The 23,941-nt window shown below is 55.1% G+C and overlaps 3 protein-coding genes across 19 annotated transcripts in view; 1 reads left to right on the top strand and 2 right to left on the bottom strand.

Annotated features, from left to right (window-relative positions):
* C3H9orf50 (chromosome 3 C9orf50 homolog) overlaps positions 1 to 3,794 on the bottom strand; it is a 9,359-nt gene extending 5,565 nt beyond the window's left edge. For all 4 annotated transcript variants that reach the window (XM_055270747.1, XM_055270748.2, XM_055270750.2 and 1 more), the window contains exons 1-4: positions 3,692 to 3,794; positions 1,946 to 2,643; positions 1,618 to 1,708; positions 1,398 to 1,514 (exon numbers count right to left, since the gene is read on the bottom strand). In XM_055270747.1, the coding sequence (XP_055126722.1) occupies positions 1,398 to 1,514; positions 1,618 to 1,708; positions 1,946 to 2,450 (713 nt within the window). In that variant the 5' untranslated portion in view covers positions 2,451 to 2,643; positions 3,692 to 3,794. The remainder of the gene's footprint in view (positions 1 to 1,397; positions 1,515 to 1,617; positions 1,709 to 1,945; positions 2,644 to 3,691) is intronic.
* On the top strand, positions 2,072 to 17,380 carry NTMT1 (N-terminal Xaa-Pro-Lys N-methyltransferase 1). 9 transcript variants are annotated; one of them, XM_063636810.1, is made up of 5 exons: positions 7,597 to 9,819; positions 10,028 to 10,132; positions 14,424 to 14,639; positions 15,831 to 16,083; positions 16,988 to 17,380. In XM_063636810.1, exons 3-5 carry the CDS (start codon positions 14,478 to 14,480, stop codon positions 17,242 to 17,244), a joined length of 672 nt encoding a protein of 223 aa, XP_063492880.1. In that variant the 5' UTR covers positions 7,597 to 9,819; positions 10,028 to 10,132; positions 14,424 to 14,477; the 3' UTR covers positions 17,245 to 17,380. The 9 variants fall into 9 exon arrangements, with proteins under 9 accessions (XP_055126731.1, XP_055126735.1, XP_055126732.1 ...); XM_055270756.2 differs by lacking the exons at positions 7,597 to 9,819; positions 10,028 to 10,132 and adding an exon at positions 2,072 to 2,196; XM_055270760.2 differs by lacking the exons at positions 7,597 to 9,819; positions 10,028 to 10,132 and adding an exon at positions 4,123 to 4,139.
* ASB6 (ankyrin repeat and SOCS box containing 6) lies at positions 16,378 to 23,941 on the bottom strand. Of its 6 annotated transcripts, XM_055270752.2 has the most exons (7): positions 23,655 to 23,934; positions 22,312 to 22,493; positions 21,177 to 21,283; positions 20,977 to 21,085; positions 20,348 to 20,434; positions 19,524 to 20,232; positions 16,378 to 19,110 (listed from the first exon to the last, which is right to left on the bottom strand). In XM_055270752.2, the coding sequence occupies exons 1-6, from the start codon at positions 23,765 to 23,767 to the stop codon at positions 19,565 to 19,567; spliced, it is 1,266 nt and encodes a 421-aa protein (XP_055126727.1). In that variant the 5' UTR covers positions 23,768 to 23,934; the 3' UTR covers positions 16,378 to 19,110; positions 19,524 to 19,564. The 6 variants fall into 6 exon arrangements, with proteins under 6 accessions (XP_055126727.1, XP_055126726.1, XP_063492879.1 ...); XM_055270751.2 differs by having other exon boundaries at positions 16,378 to 20,232; positions 23,655 to 23,941; XM_063636809.1 differs by lacking the exon at positions 22,312 to 22,493 and having other exon boundaries at positions 23,655 to 23,929.

Below are 23,941 nucleotides of genomic sequence, written 5' to 3'. Positions count from 1 at the left end.
CAGGTATGAGATGAGGAAGAATGATATGTTTGTGATGTATTTACTCTCCCTGGTCTTTAAACTCATGGGCAGTGCCGTTCACCCTTCAACCCTGCTTAAGCCTGGAGGAATTTTAACCTGGAGGAACTGTTTCTGTCTTCTTTTCCCCCTGTGTTAAAACTATGGTGTCTAGGCCCAGGTAGGTTCCATTGCCTGGGCTCTTCTCTTACCTCCATCCCTTATTTTTCTCCCAATATTCAACATATAGTAAAACCTAATAAAAGTTAGAGTAAGAAATGGACAAATGATGGTGGGATGGGTAAAAAGATGGAAGCCTGGGTGGGTGGGTTGATGGGTGGATGGACTGATGGGTGAGTTAATGAAAGGGTCTGAATAGAACTGAACTATGAATGTATGGGTAGAGGGACAGATGCGTGGCTGGATGATTAACGTAGATGGGTATGTAGGTTTGTGGATGGCTTTATGACTGGATTAGCGATGGACAGTGTCCTGGGTTTACAAGTGGGTGGAAGGATTTGTAGATGTTTGATCATTGGATCAATGGATGGATGGACAGAAGTGTGGGAGTTTTATTTTTTATTATTTTATTTTATTTTTATTTGAGACGGAGTCTCACTCTGTTGCCCAGGCTGGAGTGCAATGGCACAATCTCTGCTCACTGCAAGCTCTGCCTCCTGGGTTCACGCCATTCTCTTGCCTCAGCCTCCTGAGTAGCTGGGACTACAGGTGCCCGCCACCACGCCTGGCTAATTTTTTGTTTTTTTGTATATTTTTAGTAGAGACGGGGTTTCACCGTGTTAGCCAGGATGGTCTCGATCTCCTAACCTCGTGATCCCGCCTGCCTCGGCCTCCCAAAGTGCTGGGATTACAGGCGTGAGCCACCGTGCCCTGCCGAAGTGTGGGAGTTTTAGATGGATGACTGGCTAGCTGGTTGGCCAGGTAGATGAATGGATCCACTGGACACCTGATTCATGGGTGGGTGGGTGAGTGAATGTATGGATGGATGGAGTCATGGGTTCGTGATAGATGAATGGGTAGACAGAAGGATGGATGGATAGATGGAGATTCATGAACAGGTTGTAGAAGACCTGGTTCATGGATAAGATGGATGCAAGGATGGATGGGTGAATGGGAAAATGAATATATGAATGGATTCATGGATGAATTATGTGTTGGTAGAAGACCTCATTAATCGATGGGTTGATTCATTGATGAACTGGCGAATGAATCTTCAATGGGTTCGTAGAAGATCTGATTCATGGACAGACGTATGTAAGGATGGATGAATGGGTAGATAGGTGGATAAATGAATACATTCCTGGGCGAAAGAGGAAAGAAAGGAGGAAAGAAATACCCCTTTCCTCCACTACCCTACCCTTATCCCGCCCATCACTCACTGGTTGGCCTTTCTGACAGTGGTGAATTGTGAGTGATCACCCTTCAGGGGCCCCAGAGTAGGTGTCTGCTGGAGCGAAATCTTCGTAAGACTATCCTGGAGTTGCGATGACTGGCCCCTTAAAGACAAACAGGCCACATCTGGCATGAGTGGCCAGGCTGTCCCGCCCTGGAAACATCGATGGCAACCCCGTCCCCACCAAGAAGCGGACTGACGCTTACCACACGTCTGGGAGGAACGAACAGCTGGGACACCGCGGAGACCCTGGGCAGTGCTCTAACACACCCCTTTGATGTTGCGGTGCTGGGGATGCTGGAGCCAGGAGGAAACAGTTGTGAGCCTTGGCGGGGGAACGGTCCTTCCTAGTCATATGGCCTCGGGGTGATGGCAGACCAGCCCTCAAGGACGGGTTGCGAGGGCTCTGAGATACTCAGCTAACATTAGCATCCTTCTAGCCTGGGTGGTGGGGGTGGTGGGTGCGGGGACACAGGGGACCACCCCCCACTGGCAATGACTCGGGCCCGCCCCCCGGGCCCCGCGGGGCCTCACTCAGTGGCTCCGGCTCCTCGGCGCACTTCTGGAGCTGGTGCAGGAACTCGCGGAACCTGCTGGGGAGGAGCTCTCCTAGGAAGGCGCCCAAGAAGTCGGGGTCCTCCCTGGCCACGCCCCTCCGGGGGTGCTCGCGCTCTCCAGGCCCGGGCTGCCTGGGCGCCGATTCCCGGGACGCGCCGGCCGACAGCAGGAGAGGCAGCAGCAGGGACCGCAGCAGCCCCCGCTTCCGCACGGCCCGCCGGGTCTCGGTGAGCAGGGCGGGCAGGCGCGGCGGGAGGAGTCCGACGCCCACCCCGGGCTCGGCGTCCCCTTCCGGCCACCACGCGGCGCCGCCCTCCGGGATCCTCGAGCTTTCGGAGCCCCGCGCGCCCAGGGCCGCTCGGAGCGCGGGCGGGGTCATCTTGGGCAGCCGCGGGTCGCTGCTGCGTCGGAAGTCGCCGTCGCCAGGGAGCCTCTTGGGCGCCATCTCCTGGGCCCCTGGGCGAGGTCGACGCCGGAACATGCTTGGCCCGGCACTCAGCTCACCGCACCCTCAGCGCGAGTGGGTGGGGGGCGCCGGGTGAGGTGGGGAAGGCATAGTCCAGCCCCAGGCCATAGTGCCCCGGGCGGGGCAGCGCGGTGCGGGGTGAACGCCACCGGCCCGGCGGACAGCGAGTGGCTTCAGGAAAGAGCTCCCAGAGCCTCTGTTTCCTCACCTGAAAAATGGTGACAGCAAGAGTAGCCAACTTTGGCGGTTGCTGTGACGTTTAAATGAGCAAGTACATGCCAGTCTTAGAACAGCAAGCTCGGAACAGTGCCAGGCACGCTGGCCAAGCTTACCCATAGACTAGCTGCCATTCTTAGTATTTAAAAGTTATTATTATTTAGGATTTAGTCCTAGCTCCACCACTTACTAGCTTTGTGACCTTGGCCAAGCCAATTAACTTCCCTCTGCCTTCCCTGGGGGCTCTGGTCTGCAGAATGGGGATAATAGCAGCACCTGCCTCTTTGCAGCCGTGAAATGGCATCACCGCTGGTAGAGAGAGCACTTAGCCTGCCTTGCAGTGTTCAAATCGTTTAAGCTGTTACCGTCATTAGCGCTCTACTGGGAATTAGGAAACCTGGAACCAGCTTGAGGGAAGAGAGACCTGACCAGCAGCCTCCCAGCCCTGGTGCTGCCTCAGAGACCCCTGGGTGGGGAGCCTGTTGAAAATACAGATGACTTACCCCCAGCCCCCATTCTGATTCAGTACGTCTCTGCTGGAGCCAAGACAGTTTTTTGTTGTTGTTGTTAAAGAGATGGGGTCTTGCTAAGACGGGGTCCCGCTGTCGCCCAGGCTGGAGTGCAATGGCACCATCATAGCTCACTGCAGCCTCAAATTCTTGGGCTCAAGTGATCCTCCTGCCTCAGCCTCCTGAGTAGCTGGGACTACAGGCACACACCACCACAGTTGGCTAATTTTTGTATATTTTGTAGAAATGGGGTAGAATTTTTTTGTATTTATGTTGTGCAGGCTGGTCTTGAATTCCTGGGCTCAAGTGATCCACCTGCCTTGGCCTCCCAAAGTGCTGGGATCACAGGCGTGAGTCCCCACTTCTGGCCAAGACACAGACTTTTAACAAACTCCCCCTTTGGGAGGCAGAGCCCCAGTCTTACTCCCAGCTCTGACACTGAGGGGTTTCTAAGCCTGCTTCCTCCCAACCACACCCCACTCCCAGATTGTTGTCAGCTCTGAGCTGGCTCTTGGGCAGTGTCACACTCACCCTGGTGGGCTTCTGGGCGGGGCCTGAGAAGGTCCTGTGAGTTTAGAGCTCTCTACAGGCAGGCTGTAGAGCCCATCTTCCCTGCCTGGTGCCTCTCCCAGCCCCTCCCGGCTGCCTCTGGGCTGCCTCAGGGTCATTGTGATCCGCCCCTCACCCCGGGCATCTGAGTAGCAATGGGCACTGAGGCCTGGGGACTAAGGGTGGGGCTATTGTGCCCTGGATGCCCTGGCCGCAGCTACCTGGGGCACTGGGACTCTGACCAGGGCAGCCAGGCCTACCCCTTCCAGATCTGGGAGGCTCAGGCTGGGTGGCTCTAGAAGTAGAACTTCCACCCCAAGACCAGGCGATCAGAATACAATGGACCTAGAAATGAACAGACCCTGCGAGGCACGGTGGCTCACGTCTGTAATCCCAGCACTTTGGGAGGCCGAGGTGGGCGGATCACGAGGTCAGGAGATCGAGACCATCCTGGCTAACACGGTGAAACTCCGTCTCTACTAAAAATACAAAAAATTAGCTGGTCGTGGTGGTGGGTGCCTGTAGTCCCAGCTACGTGGGAGGCTGAGGCAGGAGAATGGTGTGAACCCGGGAGGCGGAGCTTGCAGTGAGCCGAGACCGCAACACTGCACTCCAGCCTGGGATAGAGAGCGAGATTCCATCAAGAAAGGAAGGAAGGAGGGAGGGAAGGAGGGAGGGAAGGAGGGAGGGAGGGAAGGAAGGAAGGAAGGAAGGAAGGAAGGAAGGAAGGAAGGAAAGAAAGAAAGAAAGAAAGAAAGAAAGAAAGAAAGAAAGAAAGAAAGAAAGAAAGAAAGAAAATTAACAGACCCAGGCCGGGCGTGGTGGCTCACGCCTGTAATCCCAGCACTTTGGGAGGCCGAGGCAGGAGGATCATGAGGTCAGGAGATCAAGACCATTCTGGCTAACACGATGAAACCCCGTCTCTACCAAAAATACAAAGAATTAGCCGGGTGTGGTGGCGGGCGCCTGTAGTCCCAGCTACTCAGGAGGCTGAGGCAGGAGAATGGCGTGAACCCCCGAGGCAGAGCTTGCAGTGAGCCGAGATCGCGCCACTGCACTCCAGCCTGGGAGACAGCGAGACTCCGTCTCTCAAAAAAAAAAGAAAGCAAAAAACAGACCCACTTTCAAGTCCATGGTCCGCTGTTTTGCTGTGTGATCCTGGATAAGTATCTTCTTTCTCAGGACTCCCTGGGCCTTATCACTGAATGTTGGCTGGGAGAGGGCCGAGAGGAAGCTCATAGTATCGTGAAGCTGGGGTGGGAGACAAAGGTCATTTACATGAGTATTTCACTGGTGTGGCATAGTTTCATAATTTGAAAATGAAGAAACGACTTTGTAATTCAGATAACAGAGTGACTCACTAGAGGACACGTCACCAAAGATATATTCTATTTTCTGTCAATGCTTCTCACCAGGGATGGAGGGACATACTTTCCTGGAGAGCTACAATATTGAGTGGGGGAGGGAGATATTTTTGTATTTATTTAAAGGGTATGTGACTTTTTTTAATGGCTGAGAAACACCAGATTAACTAGATGGTTTCTTTTTTCTTTTTTTTTTTCTTTTTTTTTGGAGACGGAGTCGCGATCTCGGCTCACTGCAAGCTCCGCATCCCGGGTTCACCCCATTCTCCTGCCTCAGCCTCCCGAGTAGCTGGGATTACAGGTGCCTGCCACCACGCCCGGCTAATTTTTTTGTATTTTTAGTAGACACCGGGTTTCACCGTGTTAGCCAGGATGGTCTCCATCTCCTGACCTCATGATCCGCCTGCCTCGGCCTCCCAAAGTGCTGAGATTACAGGCGTGAGCCACTGCGCCTGGCCTAACTAGATGGTTTCTAAGGAGCCCTCCAGCCCTTGCACTCTGCAAACATTTATCAAGCAACTACTATGCGCTAGGCTTGGGAATTCAGAGATGCCAGAGGCTTTGAGGTCAGGGAGCTGGCCAGTCCTGGGAAGGCCTTGGAGCGTGGGTGTGGGGAGAAGGCTTGCTCTTCTGTTGACAGGAAATAAGACGGCTGGATTTTTAGGCATGCAGAGCTTGGATCAGAGCTGCCCCCTGGCGGAGGATTCCGGACACCCCCACCGATTGAAATTGCCCAGGATCAATCCCTTTGCTTAGAGACACACAAAATGAAGCCTGGGAGAGGGGCTCAGACCAGGGGTAGCAGTTGTGACCTAGAATAGTCTAGAGGGGATGCCAAATAATATGCACATACACACATCCTGCGGACTCAATGCAGAAGGGGCTTTTTAGCATCCCCTTTCTCCTGTAGCTTTCAGCACATTTAGAGCAAACACACTTTAAGCACCTTCTGTGTGCATCGCCCAGAGGAAGGAACACCAGGATAGTATTATTATTATTTTATTTATTTATTTTTGAGACAGAGTTTCGCTCTTGTCACCCAGGCTGGAAAGCAGTGGCGCGATCTAGGCTCACTGCAACCTCTGCCTCCCAGGTTCAGGCTGTTCTCCTGCCTCAGCCTCCGAGTAGCTGGGATTACAGGCATGCACCACCATGCCTGCCTAATTTTGTATTTTTAGTAGAGACAGGGTTTTGCCATGTTGGCCAGGCTGGTCTCAAATTCCTGACCTCAGGTGATCCACCTGCCTTGGCCTCCCAAAATGCTGGGATTACAGTCATGCACCACCGCACCCTGCCAACACAAGGATATTATTAATAGTATAGGAAAAATGAACTTAAGGTGAATATTGTCATTATAACAGCTTCCATTTCCTGAGAACCCACTGCAGGTGCTGAGCTGAAGGTCTGACATGCAATGTCCCACAAGTTTAACCCTCTCACAGCATCAGAAGTTCAGTAATTATTACGTTGCTCAACTTCTTCTTCTGGCAGGAGACTGAAGCTTGGAGATGTTAACAGGCTCTACCCACCCGCAAGCTCGCGTTTCCATCACTGCTGCCTCGGAGATAGCTCCAGAATTTCTTTGCACGGGAGGAGCCTAGGGAAGGGCCATGCTTTTGGAATGGAAACGTCATGGGCTTGTTTTGCTCATTTCAGTGGGAATCCCATGGCACTGCCAAGAGTATTTCTTTTTATTTTATTTGTTTTTGGGGGTCGGTATTATTTTAAGATGCTATTGGAGATGGGTGGATTTGAGGACCAATGGCTTCTTTTTCCCTTTTTACTCAAAGCCCGCACAACACTCGTTTTTAGAAGTCCGGCCTGCAGCCTCCAAACGAACTGTTGTACGTGCTGGGGACGGGGAGAGGGCGACGCTGCGGCTCTTTTCAGTTCGGGAGGTCCTTCTAGATTCCCAAAAGTCAATTTAGTCAAGTTTTGAGCTGTAACCTCTGTTGGGCGCGGTGGCTCACGCATGTAATCCCAGCAGTCTGGAAGGCCGAGGTGGAAGCCTCACTTGAGGCCAGGAGCTCAAGATCAGCCTGAGCAACAGGGTGAGACCCCGTCTCTAATTTTTTTTTAAAGAAGTCAAATTAGGCCGGGCGTGGTGGCTCACGCCTATAATCCCAACACTTCGGAAGGCAGAGGCGGGCGGATCACTTGAAATCAGGAGTTCGAGACCAGCCTGGCCAACATGGTGAAAACCCGTCTCTACTAAAAATACAAAAATTAGCTGGGTGTGGTAGCTCACGCCTGTAATCCCAGGTACTCTGGAGGCTGACGCAGGAGAATCGCTGGAACCTGGGAGGCGGAGGTTGCGGTGAGCCGAGATCGCGCCACTGCACTCCAGCCTGCTTGACAGAGCAGGATTCTGTCTCAAAAACAAAATAAATAAAATAAGTTAAATTACTTTTCAAAAGAAGTCAAGTTAAATCCTGAGCCCGCGGGGGGGAGGGGCGAGCTGAACTAGGGGGTGGGGCCAGTCATGGTCACGCCCCTAAACGCCCGGAAGTGATGTTAGCGGACAAAGGCAGCGCGCGCAGCGAGCTGTCGCGTCTGGTCGTGGTCTGGCGGAGCTGCGGTTGGCTTGTGGAGTCTCCGCCGCCGCCGCCGCCCTCCCTTCCTCTTCCCCATCTTCTTCTCTCGGTCCCGGGAGCCCCCACCCGGAGTGAGTAGCGCGAGGCGGTGCGAAGGGTGGGCAGCCGCCAGGAGAGGGGAGGCCGCGACCCCTAACTGCTTCGGCACCCTGAGGTTCCCCGGCTCGTCACGTGAGCCGGCGCGTGCGCGCGGGCCGGCACAGGCCCCACGTGCGCGTCCCCAAGAGGTCCACTGGCCGGACCTGGGCAGGGACTACGGAGCAGTCCATGGGTCGGGGTACAGGAGGAAAGTCAAGGCACTCAAAGCCCAGGCAGGGCACTCCCCCACCCCGGTCCCCAGACCGCAGCAAATCTCTTTCTCTGAGCCTGTTTACTTCCGAGAAACAGGGATATGGAGAGCGCCCACTCGGAGGATGGATGGGAGGAATTGGTAAAATGCCCAGTTCAGAGCCTGACACAGTTAAGTGCCCGTTGCACAGAAGTTGCTGTCGTATTTAACCTTGGGTCCCGCGCGAGCGCCAGCCCGACACAGGTGCAGCTCAAAAAAGACAGCCCGAGAGCCCTTGCGGCCAAGGTCAGCCTGTCTGCAGGGAGGCTGCCATATCGAAAAGCCCAGGCTTTGCTGCCCACCAACTGTGTGATCTCTCCCTCTGGACTTTGGTTTCTCCTCTGTACTATAAGTGATTGCCACAGCTGGTGTCAGAGACCCTGACAGCGGGGAGGAACAGTGTAACCGGTGGTTGTGGTGTGTAGAATTATTGCCCAGTGAGATGGGATGAGTTGGGAGGAACCAGGGCTAGTATAAGGAACCTGGATTCCCTCCTTAATTCTGTTCTCGGCTTCCTGTTTGTATGTTTAAAGACACATCACTTCCTTTAGTGTGCTGGTTTTTCTCTATGTAAACTGAGGACTGTGCGGGGGTTGGAAGTACGCATGGAGTGTTTTGGTGGAGGCCGGAAGCCCTAGGATCACAAGGATAGCATCTGAAAGATCTCGGTGGGGGTTCTGTGCTTAGGCAGAGGAAGCTCACTCCCCACTCTGGCTGATTTGCAGAGCTGTTTGAGTCTGCTGGATTGGCCACCCAGCATACCAGTAACAGTCCCCTAGGTGTGTCCAACAGTACAGCTTCTATGGCATTCTAAGGCAGTTTTCCCATTTGATCCTCATAGGGGGCAGAGTTGACAAGAATCTCATTTGACAGAGATTTCTAAGCTCAAGAGAGAGTATGTGCCTGGCACTGTGCCAAGCACTTTAAGCTTTTCGTATGCACTTTTAATCACAGCCTTTAAAGTCGGTATTACTGTTCCATTTTATAGATGAACTGAGGAATGGTGAGGTTTAATGTCTTAATCTGTGCTTACACAGCAGGTGTGCAGAGCCAAGATTCAGATCTGGTTCATCTGACTCCATCAGAGCCTTTGTTAGTTTTTAAATGTATCCCCTGTTTTGTCTTCTTCCCTCCCTTTCTCACTTCCTTCTTTTTCTTAGAGCACTCTGCCGTTTGCATGTGGCCTGCTGCTGTCCACAAAGATCCAGGGAGGATGGACTCTGTCCACTAGGCTGCTAGAGGGTGGAGGTAACTTTTAGGCAAGCTTTTCCGTAGAGACTTACGTGAGGAGGATGAGATGACTGCAAAAGTCTGCCGCTGACAGTTTCAGCACTATTTTCTTCCATGGGTTGTGGGAGAAGAGATGCAGTAGCCTGGGTCTGAACACCTTGGCGGGGAGGAGGAGGCAGCAGCCAGGTGACCGTGAAGCATGTAGGATCACATTTACTGGCTGAGCAGGCATTTACCAGGCATGAGGGGTTTCTCTTCCTCTCTGAGCTAGCCTAGGGTGCACACAAAGCCAGTGTGCTCCTGGCCGCCCCCGCCCCCGCCCCCCCGCAGGCCCTGCAGCCACAGATGGCATCTGTGCTCTGGAGCAGAGTGTAGCAGGACCTCCTGCTGTTGGCCGACCGACCTTGCTGTTCCCTCGGGCTCTTAGGGACCTCCTCCTGCCCCACTCCAATCTGGACACTGGGAGGCAGAATGTAGCCAGGACCCCAGGAATCCCGTTTATTAATGAATCAGCTGTTAGGGCAAAAGTCAAAGTCAGGCTTGCCATTTCCCGGCCAGGATGTGCCTCCCCTGGCTTGTTCCCAGAATTTGCGTGTAAGTGGAATTCTTTCTTTTTTTTTTTTTTTTTTTTTTTTGAGACGGAGTCTCGCTCTGTCGCCCAGGCTGGAGTGCAGTGGCGCAATCTCGGCTCACTGCAAGCTCCGCCTCCCGGGTTCACGCCATTCTCCTGCCTCAGCCTCTCCGAGTAGCTGGGACTACAGGCGCCCGCCACCACGCCCGGCTAATTTTTTTGTATTTTTAGTAGAGACGGGGTTTCACCATGGTCTCGATCTCCTGACCTCGTGATCCACCCGCCTCGGCCTCCCAAAGTGCTGGGATTACAAGCGTGAGCCACCGCGCCCGGCAAGTAAGTGGAATTCTTGTAAATTAGATTATTCAGGGGACCCTGACATTTAAAGGAATCATGTTACAAGGCTTTTGGTAAAGCACAGAATTATATTGTCGGTAGCAGCCTTCAGGCCTTCAGTATTTACCAGTTCTGAATGGTTGGACTTTTGTCTAGGATTTTCTTAGGAGTGGAAAATGGCTATAGCTGCACAAAGGCCATTCTTGCATTGTTTGGCAACCAATTAGTCAACGCCCACCTGGTATCAGGCACTGGGCTAGTGGTATACAAGGTAATGTCTCTACCCCCAGGAAGCTGCATGCTGGGAGAGGAGACGGATGGAGTCCAGCCTGGTACGTGTTTGCCCCCAGATTTATTCTGTTCATTTGACCAGAGGTGAACTTTCTGTTGAATATTTGTGTTTCATGGGATGCAAGAGAAGCATGGTGATCAATCTCAAATGTTGCCACTGCTCTCAGGAGCTCTCCGGCCAGGCGAGAGATAGAACTGAATACAAAACCTTCAGTTTGCCAAGTTGGGCGGTGAGAGGGAGACAGGCTTGCTCTCGCCGTGCTCCAGTCTGAATGGGAGTTGTGCCAGCATGGTGTGGAAGAGTAGTAGTTCGTTTTTTAAACTTTGTCTTTAATTTTCCCAGCCACCAGGTGTTTTTTGTTTTTTGAGACAGGGTCTCGCTCTGTTGTGCAGGCTGGATTCAAACTCCTGGGCTCAAGCAGTCTTCCCACCTCAGCCTCCCAAAGTGCTCAGGTTATAGGTTATAGGTTATAGAGTAGTTTTGAATGCCATCCTCTCTGAGTGACTGATGGAGGGCTGTGACGTGGTTGCTCTGGTGCCTGCTGGCAGAGGGGCAGACAGCCCACCTGACCTGGTCCTTACTCCATCAGACCATAGCAGCCACCAAACCCAGCTACATGGCGACATTCAGATTGGTGGCCCTTTTTCCTGTCAGCCACCCTGGCACATCTAGCAGTCTTGAGGATTGGCAGGTCTGGTGGGAAGAAGAATTCATTCTTCTTCTTCTTCTTTTTTTGACACAATGTCTCACTCTGTTGCCCAGGCTGGAATGCAGAGGTAGGATCATGGCTCACTGCAGCCTTGACCTCCCAGGCTCAAGTGATCCTCCCACCTCAGTCTCCCTAGTAGCTACTAGAATGTGTATATTTTTGATAGAGATGGGGTTTCTGAGCCGTGGGCTTCTTTCTCCTTCCAGCGCTGTTATTCCCAGTGCTGGGACACCAGTGTGGGAGCTTTGTGGTCAGCTTGCGGGGAGGCTGTTATGTGCAATATTTAGAACTAAGGTCCTCCCCAGCCTGTTACCCCAAAGGGCTCCCTGACTGGTGAAGTGATTGCTGCCTTTCTTCATTGTGGCCCAAACCCTTGTGCGTGAACAGTAAAGTGAGAGGTCAGTCTGCGAGCGGATTCAGGAATCTGAAGAGGGAAGCCAGGTGCAGTGGCGGATGCCTGTAATTGCAGCTACTTGGGAGGCTGAGCAGGGAGGATGTCTTGAGCCCAGGAGTTTGAGGCCAGCCTGGGCCACATAGTAAGACCCCATCTCAAAAAAACAAGAATCTGAAGAGAGGTTTAAGCAGGCTTCTCTCTAGGCACAGCCAAAGGGTTCTGCTAAGGGTGAAAAGACCCAATCACGGATCTAAGAAGAACCCCGTTGCATCCGTTAGAAGTATTCTTGAGCTGGCTGGCCGGGGTAGGCCTGCTGCTTCTGGAAAGTTCCTTCTCTTTCAGGACAGGTTCAGAATATAGTAGTGCAGAATATAGTTCTGGGGCCAATAACAAATTTGACCAATGAAAAATCTTGGCTGGGTGCAGTGGTTTCTGCCTGTAATCCAAACACCTTGGGAGGCCGAGGCAGGTGCATCGCTTGCAGCCAGGTGTTTGAGACCAGCCTGGGCAACATGGCAAAACTCCATCTCTACAGAAAATACAAAAGTTAGCCGGGTGTGGCGGTGAGTGCCTGCAGTCCCAGCTACCCTGGAGGCTGAGATGGGAGGATCACCTGAGCTGTACTCTAGTCTGGTGACAGTGAGACCCTTTCTCAAAAAAAAAGAAGAAAAGAAAATTCCCCAGCTTGTCTTGTGTTGAGTTTCCCTTCTCTTTCCTCATAGTTGCTTCCCGAAGGCCTCGTGCTCCTTCTCAGGGCGTTTTCCCGTTTCCCTCTGACCACTTCTCTTGAAGCCCTAGAGTGTTCCTGGGTCTTAGGGTTTTAAGCTTTGAGTTGTGTTTGAGGACTGTACCCGAGTTCCATATGTGGACTCTTCCGTGTTGACCCTGTAGCTCCAGGGGTCAGGCAGACAGTCTTGGACATACAATTTGTCAACTTTGGCGACAGGCATTTGCTAGAAGCCCCCTGCTCTCCTCGTGTGGAGGCAGCACCTGCGAGGCAGTGAGCTGCAGCTCCCACTCAGCTGCGCTTGTTCCACCGAGGGTATTTTCCCTTTACCATGGGTTTATCAGATGTAGCAGCTGCTGCTGCTGGGATTCCTACCTCCTACTGTTGCTGTTTGTCCTGTGACAACCAGCACGGCCACTGCCATTCTCACTCTGCCTCCATCAGGTTAGGCCTTGGCAGTGTGGGAAACACATCAGCCGAGAGTTGGTGCCCAGCATGCACTCGAGGCCGCCCTCATCCAGGCCCCATCTGCCTTTCCCAGCTTACCTTCTACACTGTCTTCCCCGGCTCCACTCTCCGCCCTCTGATGGCCCACGCTGTCCCACGGCTGCTCCCTCTGTCTGTGCCCCACCCCCTCCAGCACTCCCTGTCCTTGGCTGCCCAGCTTGGGCTGCCTCCTCCAGGCCGCTGCCCCTGTCTGCTGTTGGGAGAGGATTCCTCTGCCCTTTGAGTTTCCTCAGCACTTTATGGTTCTGTGAGAATCCTTATTTTTCTGCTGTGTATTTTCTTTCCCTTTGTTCTTTGTTTGTCCTCCTGGACTAGAGCTCTCTGAGGTCTTGGCAAGCCTCACAGTAGCTAGAACAGCCCTAAGTGTGGTGCGCCTTGGTGCACTGTGCCTATGGGAAGCTTATGGCAGGCTGGCCGCCCGTGGAGCGTGGAGCCGCCAAACTGTCATCCCTGTCCTGAAGGGCGAGGTGGGCCTGGGCTCTGCTGCCAGGACCCAGCTGAGGCTTTCTAGTTCCCTCTCCTTCTACCATGGCAACCATCTTCTCATCCCCCTGCCGTCTCCACCGCCGCCAGCAGTCTTCAGAAGCGCCAATCTTCCCGGGCCACTCTCTGTTGGGCCTCAGGGTGGTTCACTCATTGCTCTGTAGGATGCAGTCAAAACTGCTAGAGTTGACTGTGAGACCAGGAACTGGCAGCCGCGAGGACTGTCTGTCCTTCCCTCCAGGAGCAGTGCCATCACCCTCCACCTACTGCGCTTATTCTTGCCCATCCATCGGTTTCAACTTACGCGTCCCCTCCTCAGGGATGCCTTCCCTCGTCCCCGCACCCGAGTCCACTTCCTCCCTCCATGCTCTGCTGGCACTGGCGCTTCTCCTCTGCAGCCCTCCCTGCAGGTGTGGTTGTGTCTGTAGAATTGTTTTCTGCCTGGCTGTCTGCCTGGTTCACAGCCCGGTGCCTGGCACAGAGTCCCCACTCCTCGTTAACGGAGGACTGGACCCCACCGTGAGTTGTTGCTGTGCTCTGAGCCAGAGAAAGGGAGGCGTGGAAACTTCCCTGGCCCTCCAGGGACTGCTGGTGCTCTCTGCTTTGTGGTCGTTTTTTATTGATCAGGGTTTTCTGTGCGCAGAAGCCACTGAGTCAGGTGTCATATAGAGCATGTCAAGAACTTGAAGCCAGGCCAGGCACATTGGCTCACACCCGTAATCCCAGCACTTTGGGAGGCCAAGGTGGGAGAATCTCTTGAGGTCAGGAGTTCAAGACCAACCTTTGTAACGTAGTGAGACCCCATCTCTACAAAAAATAATCAGCCAGGCATGGTGGCACACAACGGTAGTCCTAGCTGCTCCGGAGGGTGAGGTGGGAGGGTCTCTTGAGCTCTGGAGTTGGAGGCTGCATTGAGCTATGATCACACCACTGCACTCCAGAAAAAATGAAAATGTAAAAGAACTTGAAGCCAGGACTTGGGGCGGGTGCTCTGAGTGCAGAAGACAGAAGATGCTGTTATCCAAGGGGTAGAAGCAGATTTGGGGACCCTGGACTTCTCTCTGCACTTAGCAGGATGTGTGACTCCTGTGTGAAGCCTGGTGTGAGGCTGGCCCTCTGTCCTGGGGGCCTTCCTGCCGGGTCCCTGGCCCGCTGACTCACACCCCCTTCCTTACCCAGGAGAGTCGCGGTTGCTGATCGTGGTGCTTGAGCAGAGCCGTGGTTGGTGACAGCATGACAAGCGAGGTGATAGAAGACGAGAAGCAATTCTATTCCAAGGCCAAGACCTACTGGAAACAAATCCCACCCACGGTGGACGGCATGCTTGGGGGGTATGGCCACATCTCCAGCATCGACATCAACAGCTCCCGGAAGTTTCTGCAGAGGTTTTTGAGGGTAGGCAGGTCTGGCGTGCACTCCAGGAGAGGTTGTGGCTCTGGTGGCACTGCCGAGTCCATGTGGGGTGCCACCTTTTACACATGTAACACTGCAGGGTCGTTGGCTATCTCTTGGTACCTACCCCAAAGCCTTGAGGAGCTGGGCTGGGTGGGCACAGTGGGGTAACTTCTAGATTGTGGACTTAGCCTCAAGGTTACCAGACAGGAGCCGGCTGTTAGGCAGAATTGAGGTGCCCAAATTGGGCAAACTTCTCTTCAACTGTTGGGTTTTGCCAGGGACGAAACCCTTGCTCTCCTGCCATGTCTACGGATGTTTGGGCTAAGGGTGTTGGCTATTCTGGATGTAGACTCCCAGTTACGTGCCATGGTTTCCACCCTCTGCTCCACCCCCAGCCTTTTCTGTACCAGGCTGGGACCCCCAGCCCTGGAGCCCCCACCTTCTTGTCTCATGGCTGGCACTGGAGGCTGCTGTTGGCCACCTGCACCATCCAGTGCCTCCCCTCCCTCCGCATTCCCTCTCCGCACCCTTGTTCACCCGTTGCCCCGCTTCCATTCTCCTCGTTCTTCTCTGCCGTTGTTTACCTGGAGACTCAGGAGAGATTAGTACACCTGTTTAAGTTATCACCTTTAAGTGGAAATTAGCTTTCATTTAGAAATGTGTGGCCCAGGGCAGGGGCAGTGGCTCACTCCTGTAATCCCAGCCCCTTGGGATGCCAAGGTGGGAGGATTGCTTGAGCCCAGGAGTCTGAGACCAGCCTGGGCAACAGACGGAGGCCCCGTCTCTACAAAAAATACAAAAAAAAAAAAAAGAGTTGGGCATGGTGGCGTATGCCTGTAGTCCCAGCTACTTGGGAGGCTGAGGTGGGAAGATGGAGGATGGCTTGAGCCCAGGAGTTGGAGGCTACAGTGAGCCATGATCCCACCACTGCATTCCAACCTGAACAGAATGAGATCCTGTCTCTACAAAAACTTTCAAAGATAAAGGAATGTGTGGCCCAGCAGTGTTTCCTCCCACGCTTATCCCCTCGACTCCGTACAAGCTGGCAGCCAGCACAGACCTCCCTACCAGTGCTCAGCTTGTGCGGAGTCCTGGAATCCTGACTTGATTCTAAGTCCTAGGGCTCGTGAGGAAGGGCCCCACGTGTGGCGACAGGGTCCCTCTGATAGGTTATATGCCTCTGCTTTTCAGGAAGGCCCGAACAAGACAGGAACATCCTGTGCCCTGGACTGTGGAGCTGGCATTGGAAGGATCACCAAGCGGCTGCTCCTGCCGCTGTTCAGAGAGGTGGATATGGTCGACATAACAGAGGACTTCCTGGTTCAAGCCAAGACCTACCTGGGGGAGGAGGGCAAGAGGGTGAGGAACTACTTCTGTTGTGGGCTCCAAGACTTCACCCCGGAGCCGGACTCTTACGACGTGATCTGGATCCAGTGGGTGATAGGTGAGCGTCCCGCTGCCCTTCCCTGCCCCCCTGTACGTCCCCTGCCACTCGGGTTCCCCATAAGTTGTCGGGACCAGGGCTTTGCACTCCTGCAGCAAGTGGACCAGTGAGGATTCCCCAGTCCACCCAGGCCCACCCCCACCTCGTACTTCCCAGGACCGAGGGACAGGCTCGGCCTAAAAGGCAGATTTCTTCCTTCTAGGTTTTGTTTCAGTTGAATACCTGCTACCATCCATTTGGGTGCAGTTTTTTGTTGAAAAAATTTTAATGGCCAATAACTTACTGCATTCAAAGTGAGAGTTTTATAAGGGTTTTATTTTTAATAAGATGAAAAGTTTAAGCTTTGTGTCTAGCCCTGCACCCTCTTAGCCTAACAGCACAACTCGAGCGCTGTGCCCTGGGCTGCTGACCTGGCGGCAGGCCACTAGCAGCAGTCAGCCACCTCCTGAGGCGGGCAGCACAGGCCTGCTGTGGACACTCTAGGTCTGGCCTTGTATTTGTGTGGTCTCAGAAGCCTTTGTGGGGACTTCTAGTGTAGGGAAGGCAGTCTGTCCGGGAGCTCCTGCGATGCCAAACTCTTAGCCCAGGTTCACTCCTCTGATCCAAGCCTGGCAGGGGTGGGGCATCATGATGTGTAGATATCAGGCAGGACTTGGAAGTCACCCCGTCAAGTTCAATTCTGGCTTAATGTGTGTCTTTAGGTAGATGACCTCTGAGCCAGTTTCCTATTCTATGAATTGGGGTTTAGTGAATCTCTCGGGACTGCTGAGAGCCAGTGAGGCCATGTGTGCACACAAAATGCTGGGCACAAATGAGGGGCTCAGCGGGGCTGAGAAATACATCCCATCCAGTGGCGACATCTGCTTGCATTGTGCCCTGGTAACCTTGCCTCTGCCCTCCCCAGGCCACCTCACCGATCAGCACCTGGCTGAGTTCCTGCGGCGCTGCAAGGGCAGCCTCCGCCCCAACGGTATCATCGTCATCAAAGACAACATGGCCCAGGAGGGCGTGATTCTGGACGACGTAGACAGCAGCGTGTGCCGGGACCTTGACGTGGTCCGCAGGATCATCTGCAGCGCAGGCCTCAGCCTCCTGGCCGAGGAGAGGCAGGAGAACCTCCCCGATGAGATCTACCATGTCTATAGCTTTGCCCTGAGATGAGCCGGGGCTGGCAGGAGAAACTGAGGAACCACAGTCCTGGTGGGGGGAGCCGGCAGCTGGGCAAGATCCAGGTGCCACACTGGCAGTTCGTGAGTGTCGAGGCACCACTAAATATAGCTGTCTGCCGTCCACTCATTATGCGGGCTCTTCTTCAAAAGGCAAGGTGGGACCCAGTGGGGAGGGTGCTGCTGAACCAGCGGTGAGGCAAGAGCCCAGGCCCTGCTCTCCTGCGAGATGGGATTGGGTGGAAGGGGCTCCAGGGCTCCGGGTGCTCCCCATGTGGGAATAGGGTGGTCACATCAGTAGCCGATTCCCTGGGCCTCCAGCCCGGCCTTCCAGCCATGGGCCTGGCTGCCTGAAGAGGAAGGAAACCACCTCCAACTTGGTTGTTGGGGACTTGAAGACTTCAGTGTGGTCTTTACCTGGGGGAGGGACAGAGCTGGGCTGGTGGAGCCCATGGGTGCCGCCTGATGGTGCTGTGTGGGGGGTGCTCACATGCCAAGTCCTGCTTGGCAATGGAGACCTGGGGCCCTTAAAGTGTTACAACAGCCTGCAGCAAGGGAAATGCCCCGTAGCCTCACTCTTCTCTGGGCTTGAGGCTGCTCCTTGGCAGGCATTTAAAGTAAAAAATAAAATGGGGCTGGGCGCGGTGGTTCACGCCTGTAATCCCAGCACTTTGGGAGGCCAAGGCGGGCAGATCACGAGGTCAGGAGATCGAGACCATCCTGGCTAACATGTGAAACCCCGTCTCTACTTAAAATACAAAAAAAAAAAAAAAAATTAGCCGGGCGTGATGGCAGGCGCCTGTAGTCCCAGCTACTCGGGAGGCTGAGGCAGGAGAATGGGGTGAGCCCAGGAGGTGGAGCTTGCAGTGAGCTGAGATTGCGCCACTGCACTCCAGCCTAGGTGACAGAGCAAGACTCTGTCTCAAAATAAAATAAAATAAAATGGGGGCCGGGCACAGTGGCTCATGCCTGTAATCCCAGCACTTTGAAAGTCCGAGGCAGGCGAATCACTTGAGGTCAGGAGTTTGAGACCAGCCTGACCAACATGGCGAAACCCCGTCTCTACTAAAATACAAAAATCAGCCAGGCATGGTGGTGGGCACCTATAATGCCAGCTACTCAGGAGGCCGAGGCAGGAGAACTGCTTGAACCTGGGAGGCAGAGGTCGCAGTGAGCCGAGATTGCACCATTGCACTCCAGCCTGGGTGACAGAGTGTCTCGAAAGAAAATAATAATAAAATGGGACCTCCACACTGTGGAGGCCCTTGCCAGTCTAGAGTGGTGCTTCTTTGCAGGGACTTGGAAACAACCCCCTAAACACAGCATCTCCTCACACCTGCCCCACCCCCTTCCTTACCGGCTGCTGTGGGAGCCTCTATCCTGGACTGTGGAGGGGTGGGGCGGAAATTTTATACAAGGACCTTGTTAAGGCCAAGAAAGTTTAATCTTATAATATAAATATATCATTTAGTAACCTCAGCTTATCCCCAGAGGTGTTTACACAATTCCCAATGACCAATGCAGCTTGGAAGGGACTGAGGCTCGCAGGTGGGTGGCACAGTCGGCTCATCGGTGGCTCCAAAGTGAGCCCCTCGCAATAGGAGACACTTCAGAGAGGTCTGTCCCCAGCCACGCACTCAGGATTGCTTTTTAGCAGAAGTCATGGTCGCTGAGGCCCTGGGTTTGGCAAAAACAGCTGCCAGCAGAGCACATTTCTGGTAGGTGGGGCCACGGCTGACCTGGCCCCAGAGCTACAGGAACAGGCAGAGGCCAGCTTGGCTTTCAACACCATGAAACAAGCCTGTGGGGCCCTTAGTGTCCTCTCCCGCAGAGCTCACCAGAAACACTTCTGTAACAGAACCTGGAAGGAAAAGGGGCAGGGGTGGGGCCTTGGTGGCACCGCACAGGACGTGCCCCAGGCTGCTTCTCCAGCTGCACTGCCACGTGCAGCCAACAAGAGCCCCGCAGCCCTGGGGATGCTGAGGCTTGGTCCTTCCCAGCTTCTGCAAATGCCCTGGCACTGCCCTCCAATTCAGAGGGTATAAACCTCAACCCAAGCCCTGTTCCTCTTTCCAGCATGGGGGGCACTTGGGAGTGCCGCTGGAGGGAAGGGGGCAGTCTCTCTGGAAGAACCAGAGCCGCACCCTTCACCACTGGGGTGATCACAGCCTCAGGCTCTACCTGGCTGCCTTTTCTCATGAAGGATCCCGTCTCATCTCCCAGATCAAAAAGACCCTCCTCTAAGGCTGCCCCAGGCTCTACCAACAGGCTGACCTGAGCTGCCCATGTCCCCCATTCCTGTAGCCTGAGACCTGTCAGATGTCATCTTCCATGGAGCCACTGTGCTCACTAAGGAGGTACCACTTCAGTCTGTCGGGCAGAGGCAGGGCTTTGACCTTCACATCCACAGGCCACGGCTGAAGGTAGCGCCGGATGGCCACACGGCACAGGTGCTTGAGGGGCGGGGGATAGCTCTCCAGTTGCCTCAAGGAGAAGTAGAGGGCCTGGATCTTTTCCGCCAGGCTGCCCACAGGGTGGATATCGAAGTTTTCGGGCAGCTGGAGTTTCTGAGAGTTGGTCACCATGAGATCCAGGACAGTCTCGGCTTTGCGCAGGAGGTCCGCATGGCTCTCGTCTTCCGTGCAGCCTGGGTGGGAACAGAGCCTCTCAAAGATGATGTGAAAGCCAGACCAGCAGGACGCACCGTGCAGGGAGCAGTTGTAGGCGGCTCCGGACTCCAGCAGGAAGCGCAGGAGAGGGAAGTGCAGTTTAAAGCTCTTGAGGCAGATGTGGGTGAGGGACTCGTGGGCTGGGCACTCGCTGGGGTCGGCCCCGTGTGCCAGCAGCAGCCGTGTGACTTGGAAGCAGAAGCGGTTGATCATCTGGGCCTCCTCTTTGTCCCCTCCCACGGTCTCACCAAGCAGGAAGATGATGCAGGTGAACACTGTGTCCCCATCTTTGGTGGTGGCCTTGACATCTGCCCCTAGAAGAGCCATAGAACAAGAGATGCTGGGAGAAGGCCTTCAACCCTGGCAAAGCAACAGCACACATTGAAGGGGCGGGTGAGAGGACGAGGCCTAGGAGCACGCCAGCCTCACCTCCTTCCAGTAAGAGCCGGATGTTCTCAGTATTGTGGATCTGCACCCCGTCGCTGCTGGCCAGAGCATGCAGCAGAGCAGTTTTTCCTAGGGAGGGAGGGAGAGCGAGGAGGAGCAGGAGGCCAGGAAGCCCAGGTCAGGGCAACCCAGAGGAGGTGGCAGAAATCCAGACACTCAAAGGATCAGAAGATGAACTTTCAGAGACAACTCTCAGCTCAGGTGAGGGCTGAGGGTGACGGGCTTCTGGCCATTCCTTTTCTACCCAGAGAACTGGGAGCGGAAAGGCCAGGAAAAGTAGGATTTTTCTGGACCCCGAGATGCTACCTGAGATGTCGGCTGGGCCTCTCCCAATGGGAAGCCATTGTTTCTTGGAAGCTAAGTGCACACATGCCCTATTTCTTCCTACAGAAGGCCCTTGAGGGCCAGCACGGGGACAATGACTGCACTGCCTCTCTAAAGCCTCTGAGCTCAGCAAGTCAGCAGAATCCCTGTGTGCCCAGCCATGCTGTGTCACCAGCCAGGGCCAACATCCAGCCTGCCCACCTAGCTGTTGTCCTGGGGCACCCTGGGTGTCCCCCACAAGGTGCCTGGGGGCCCGGCTGTCCTGCTTTCCTGCAGGAGGCACCCACCATGTTTGTCAGCAGCATTGACGTCAGCTCCAAGGTCCAGGAGGCGCTGCAGGCAGGGCAGGCGCTCGGGCTCCTCGCTGGCCAGGTCCAAGGGGCTACTCTCGTGGATCTGAGCCAAGCAAGCACAGCCAGGTTGGCTTGGGAAGCTGCTCAGGCCGCTGCTCAACCCCACTTCAAAGCAAGCTGGACCTGGCACTTACCCGGTCCCTCCGATTAATGTCGGCCCCATGATGCACCAGCAGCTCCACCATGTCCGGCTGGTTCCGCAGGACAGCGATGTGCAAGGCCGTGTAGTAGGTGACTGGGTCTGAAGGCGCAGACACCGCTCATGTGGGTCCTACCTATCCGCATTCTTATGGGGCCCCCGGACCCAGAGCCCAGCCCCCAACTCCCACCTGAAGTGTCCAGAAGCACAGGCCCAGCCTCCTGTCACCATCAAAGGTTAGGACAGAGCTGTCCTCACCAGATACTAGAGGGCCCTAAGGGTGTTCTAGTGGGCACGCTACTGAAGCTGTTGGGGGCTTTAGTTTCCTCTTCTATAAGAAGGGACCATAAAACGCGGCACACTCTCAGAATGGCTGGGAGGCCGCACTATGTAGCAGTTCTGGCTGCTCCTCTTTGTAGGCCTAGTGGTAGCAGCCAGGTTCTCCAAGCTGGTCTCCAAGTCACTGGCTTCAGAACCAGCCCTCCCGTCTCAGCTCCTTGACCCTCCAGGAGCCCAGCAGCCTCCAAGCCCGTCTTTGGATGGGGAAAGGAGATGTGCCTGGCTGTCTCAGGCCCCTATTAGGTTCACAAGGCAGCCCTGCCTGTCTCCTGACTAACCCTGCCCTCCCCGGGGTGAAAAACAGAGAAAGGAGCACGGCTCCATCTCCATCCCTGGCACTCAGGAGCCAGGAGCCAGGGTGTCCTGTGGTGATTTATGCCTAATGCAGCGTGTTTTCCCCTCTCCCTACAGCATGAGAAAAGAAACACAAATTGGCTCAGAGTAAGTGGCAGAAAATTACCTTCCCTTAGCTCTGGGCACAGTGCCAGCAGCCGCATTTTTGCATTAATGGAAGTGGGGATTAATCTGGGAGCTGGGAAAAGTTTGCTAATCAATCACATGGTAGAAGCTGCAACACTCGCTCTTGGAACAGAGGTGGGAAGAGCCATGTGAAAACCCGCAGGGGGTAGGAGGCCACCCAATGGGAGTTTCCTTAGTTGCAGCCACCCAGGAAATAAAGGGGGGGAAGTCACTCCTCAGAGGATGGTAGAAGCCAAGGCTGGGGACATGGGCGCCCACCCAGCGCCGGGCCACCTTTAAGCCACCTGCCCACCCGCGGGGCTCTCGCTGACCTTCAAAGCTGAGATTGGCCCCATGCCGCAAGAGAACGTCGGCCGCCCGCGTCAGCCCCAGCTCAGCCATCTTGAGCAGGGCGTTGCTCACGCCTTCCTGGTAAAAGGGAGAGTGGGCTTTCCTCTCCAGCAGCTCAGTGAGAACAAGGATTCGGCTCTCCTCACTGGCGACATAACTGGGCCTGGGACAGGAGAGAGGCTGAGGGTAGGCACAGCTGTGGGACCGGGTGACCGTGCAGCCTGTGGGTTCGTGGGCTTTAGTGTCCTGCTATAATCATCAGCAAGCAGGGCCCTGGCTCTCTGGGTCACAGGGGCTTGGGAGAAGCTCTGAAGTAGAGAAAGGGCCACGCTGCATCTCTTAAGACGGGAGCAGACTCGGATTTGCGGAGAATGGGCTGGGTCTGTCTGCGCTCTGCTCCCGCTTTGCCCAGAGTCTGGTCGCAGACTTGGGTACAAAGCCTCACACACCTGGGCTGCTGGGACTGAAGGGACCACCAGCCTGGAGGCCAAGAGCCCAGGCCCGACTTTGATGCTTCTTCCTCAGAAAGCCCTTCCATCCTCAAACCTGCAGGACCCCAGCCCCAGCAACCCCTGCAGCCAGGACAGCAACACAGCCTCCTCTCTCCCCTCACACTGAGACCTTTAGCTGATATTGATGAAGAAAGCCTACGTTCCCACCAGACTCCTTGGATGGAGAGACTCATCATTACCACGTGTTGGAAATTCCAACTGACAACCCCCTCAACACCTGAGCCCCTTCCCACTGCTCTCCCCTCCCTTCCACCTCGCGTGCCGCCGTACAATTACTTGTCAGTCTCTCCTCTGGAGCACACGCGCCAAGAAGGCGGGGATTTTGCTGAGCCACTGATGGACCCCAGGTGCCTAGTACCATGGGCAGTGAATGCGGATTCGCTCCCGACACCTTTCCTGCAAGTCCACGACAGACCAGCTCTTGTCTATAAAAACGCAAACTCTGCTACAAAAGCCCACCTTCACACTGCTCTGGGGTAACATCTGAGGCCTCACGGATTCCACACTGCTCCCCTGCCATGCCGGGGGCTGGCACAGAACAGGCAGGCGACAGGGTGGGGCTGAGGCGCAGGCCCTGCGGCACCCCGCGGGCCTCCGCCCTCGGGCCCTTCCCGCCCTTCGTCTCCGCCATGCAAGGGGCCGGAGTGGGGTCGGCGCGGGGCAGCGCGCACTCCGAGCCACGCAACCCCGGCTTCCGCCAGTCCCTTCCTCTCTCAAGGGGGACGCATCCACCCCGCCCGGCTTGTGGTGATAAAGTGGGACGCTGCGGGGTCGGAGCGGCCTCGGCCAGCTCACGGGAGGGGGTGAGTTACCGGTCCAGAGACTCCTGCCGCTCGGGGTCCTGGATCCCCAGGGAGCCCAGAATCGCATCCACCAGCGGCTGGTACTCGAAGATGATCCTCCGGAAGCCGTGCAGGAACGGCATCGCCGCCGGCCCCGCGCAGCAGGGCGGTCGCGCTTTCTGCCGAGGCCGAGATGCCCAGACGCCGACCGGAACGCTCCGGCGGCCGCAGACCCCACCTGCTCCACCAGTCCAGCCCCTGCGCCCGGCCGGGTCCGCTGCTCAGCCCAAGCCGCGCCCCCGCCGGAAGTGGCCCTC

The sequence above is a fragment of the Symphalangus syndactylus genome, chromosome 3, assembly GCF_028878055.3.
Source record: "Symphalangus syndactylus isolate Jambi chromosome 3, NHGRI_mSymSyn1-v2.1_pri, whole genome shotgun sequence".
NCBI classification, from domain to species: Eukaryota; Metazoa; Chordata; class Mammalia; order Primates; family Hylobatidae; genus Symphalangus; species Symphalangus syndactylus.
This window is presented reverse-complemented; position numbering and strand designations above follow the sequence as displayed.

Excerpts from the sequence above, each read along its gene's own strand:
- NTMT1 (XM_055270756.2), top strand. The coding sequence starts at position 14,478 with ATGACAAGCGAGGTGATAGAAGACGAGAAGCAATTCTATTCCAAGGCC. Across the intron at positions 14,640-15,830 it reads TTCTGCAGAGGTTTTTGAGG|GAAGGCCCGAACAAGACAGG; the intron begins GTAGGCAGGTCT and ends TCTGCTTTTCAG. Across the intron at positions 16,084-16,987 it reads CTGGATCCAGTGGGTGATAG|GCCACCTCACCGATCAGCAC; the intron begins GTGAGCGTCCCG and ends TGCCCTCCCCAG.
- ASB6 (XM_055270751.2), bottom strand. The coding sequence starts at position 23,767 with ATGCCGTTCCTGCACGGCTTCCGGAGGATCATCTTCGAGTACCAGCCG. Across the intron at positions 22,494-23,654 it reads CGGCAGGAGTCTCTGGACCG|GCCCAGTTATGTCGCCAGTG; the intron begins GTAACTCACCCC and ends CTCCTGTCCCAG. Across the intron at positions 20,233-20,347 it reads CCGGCTCTTACTGGAAGGAG|GGGCAGATGTCAAGGCCACC; the intron begins GTGAGGCTGGCG and ends TGGCTCTTCTAG.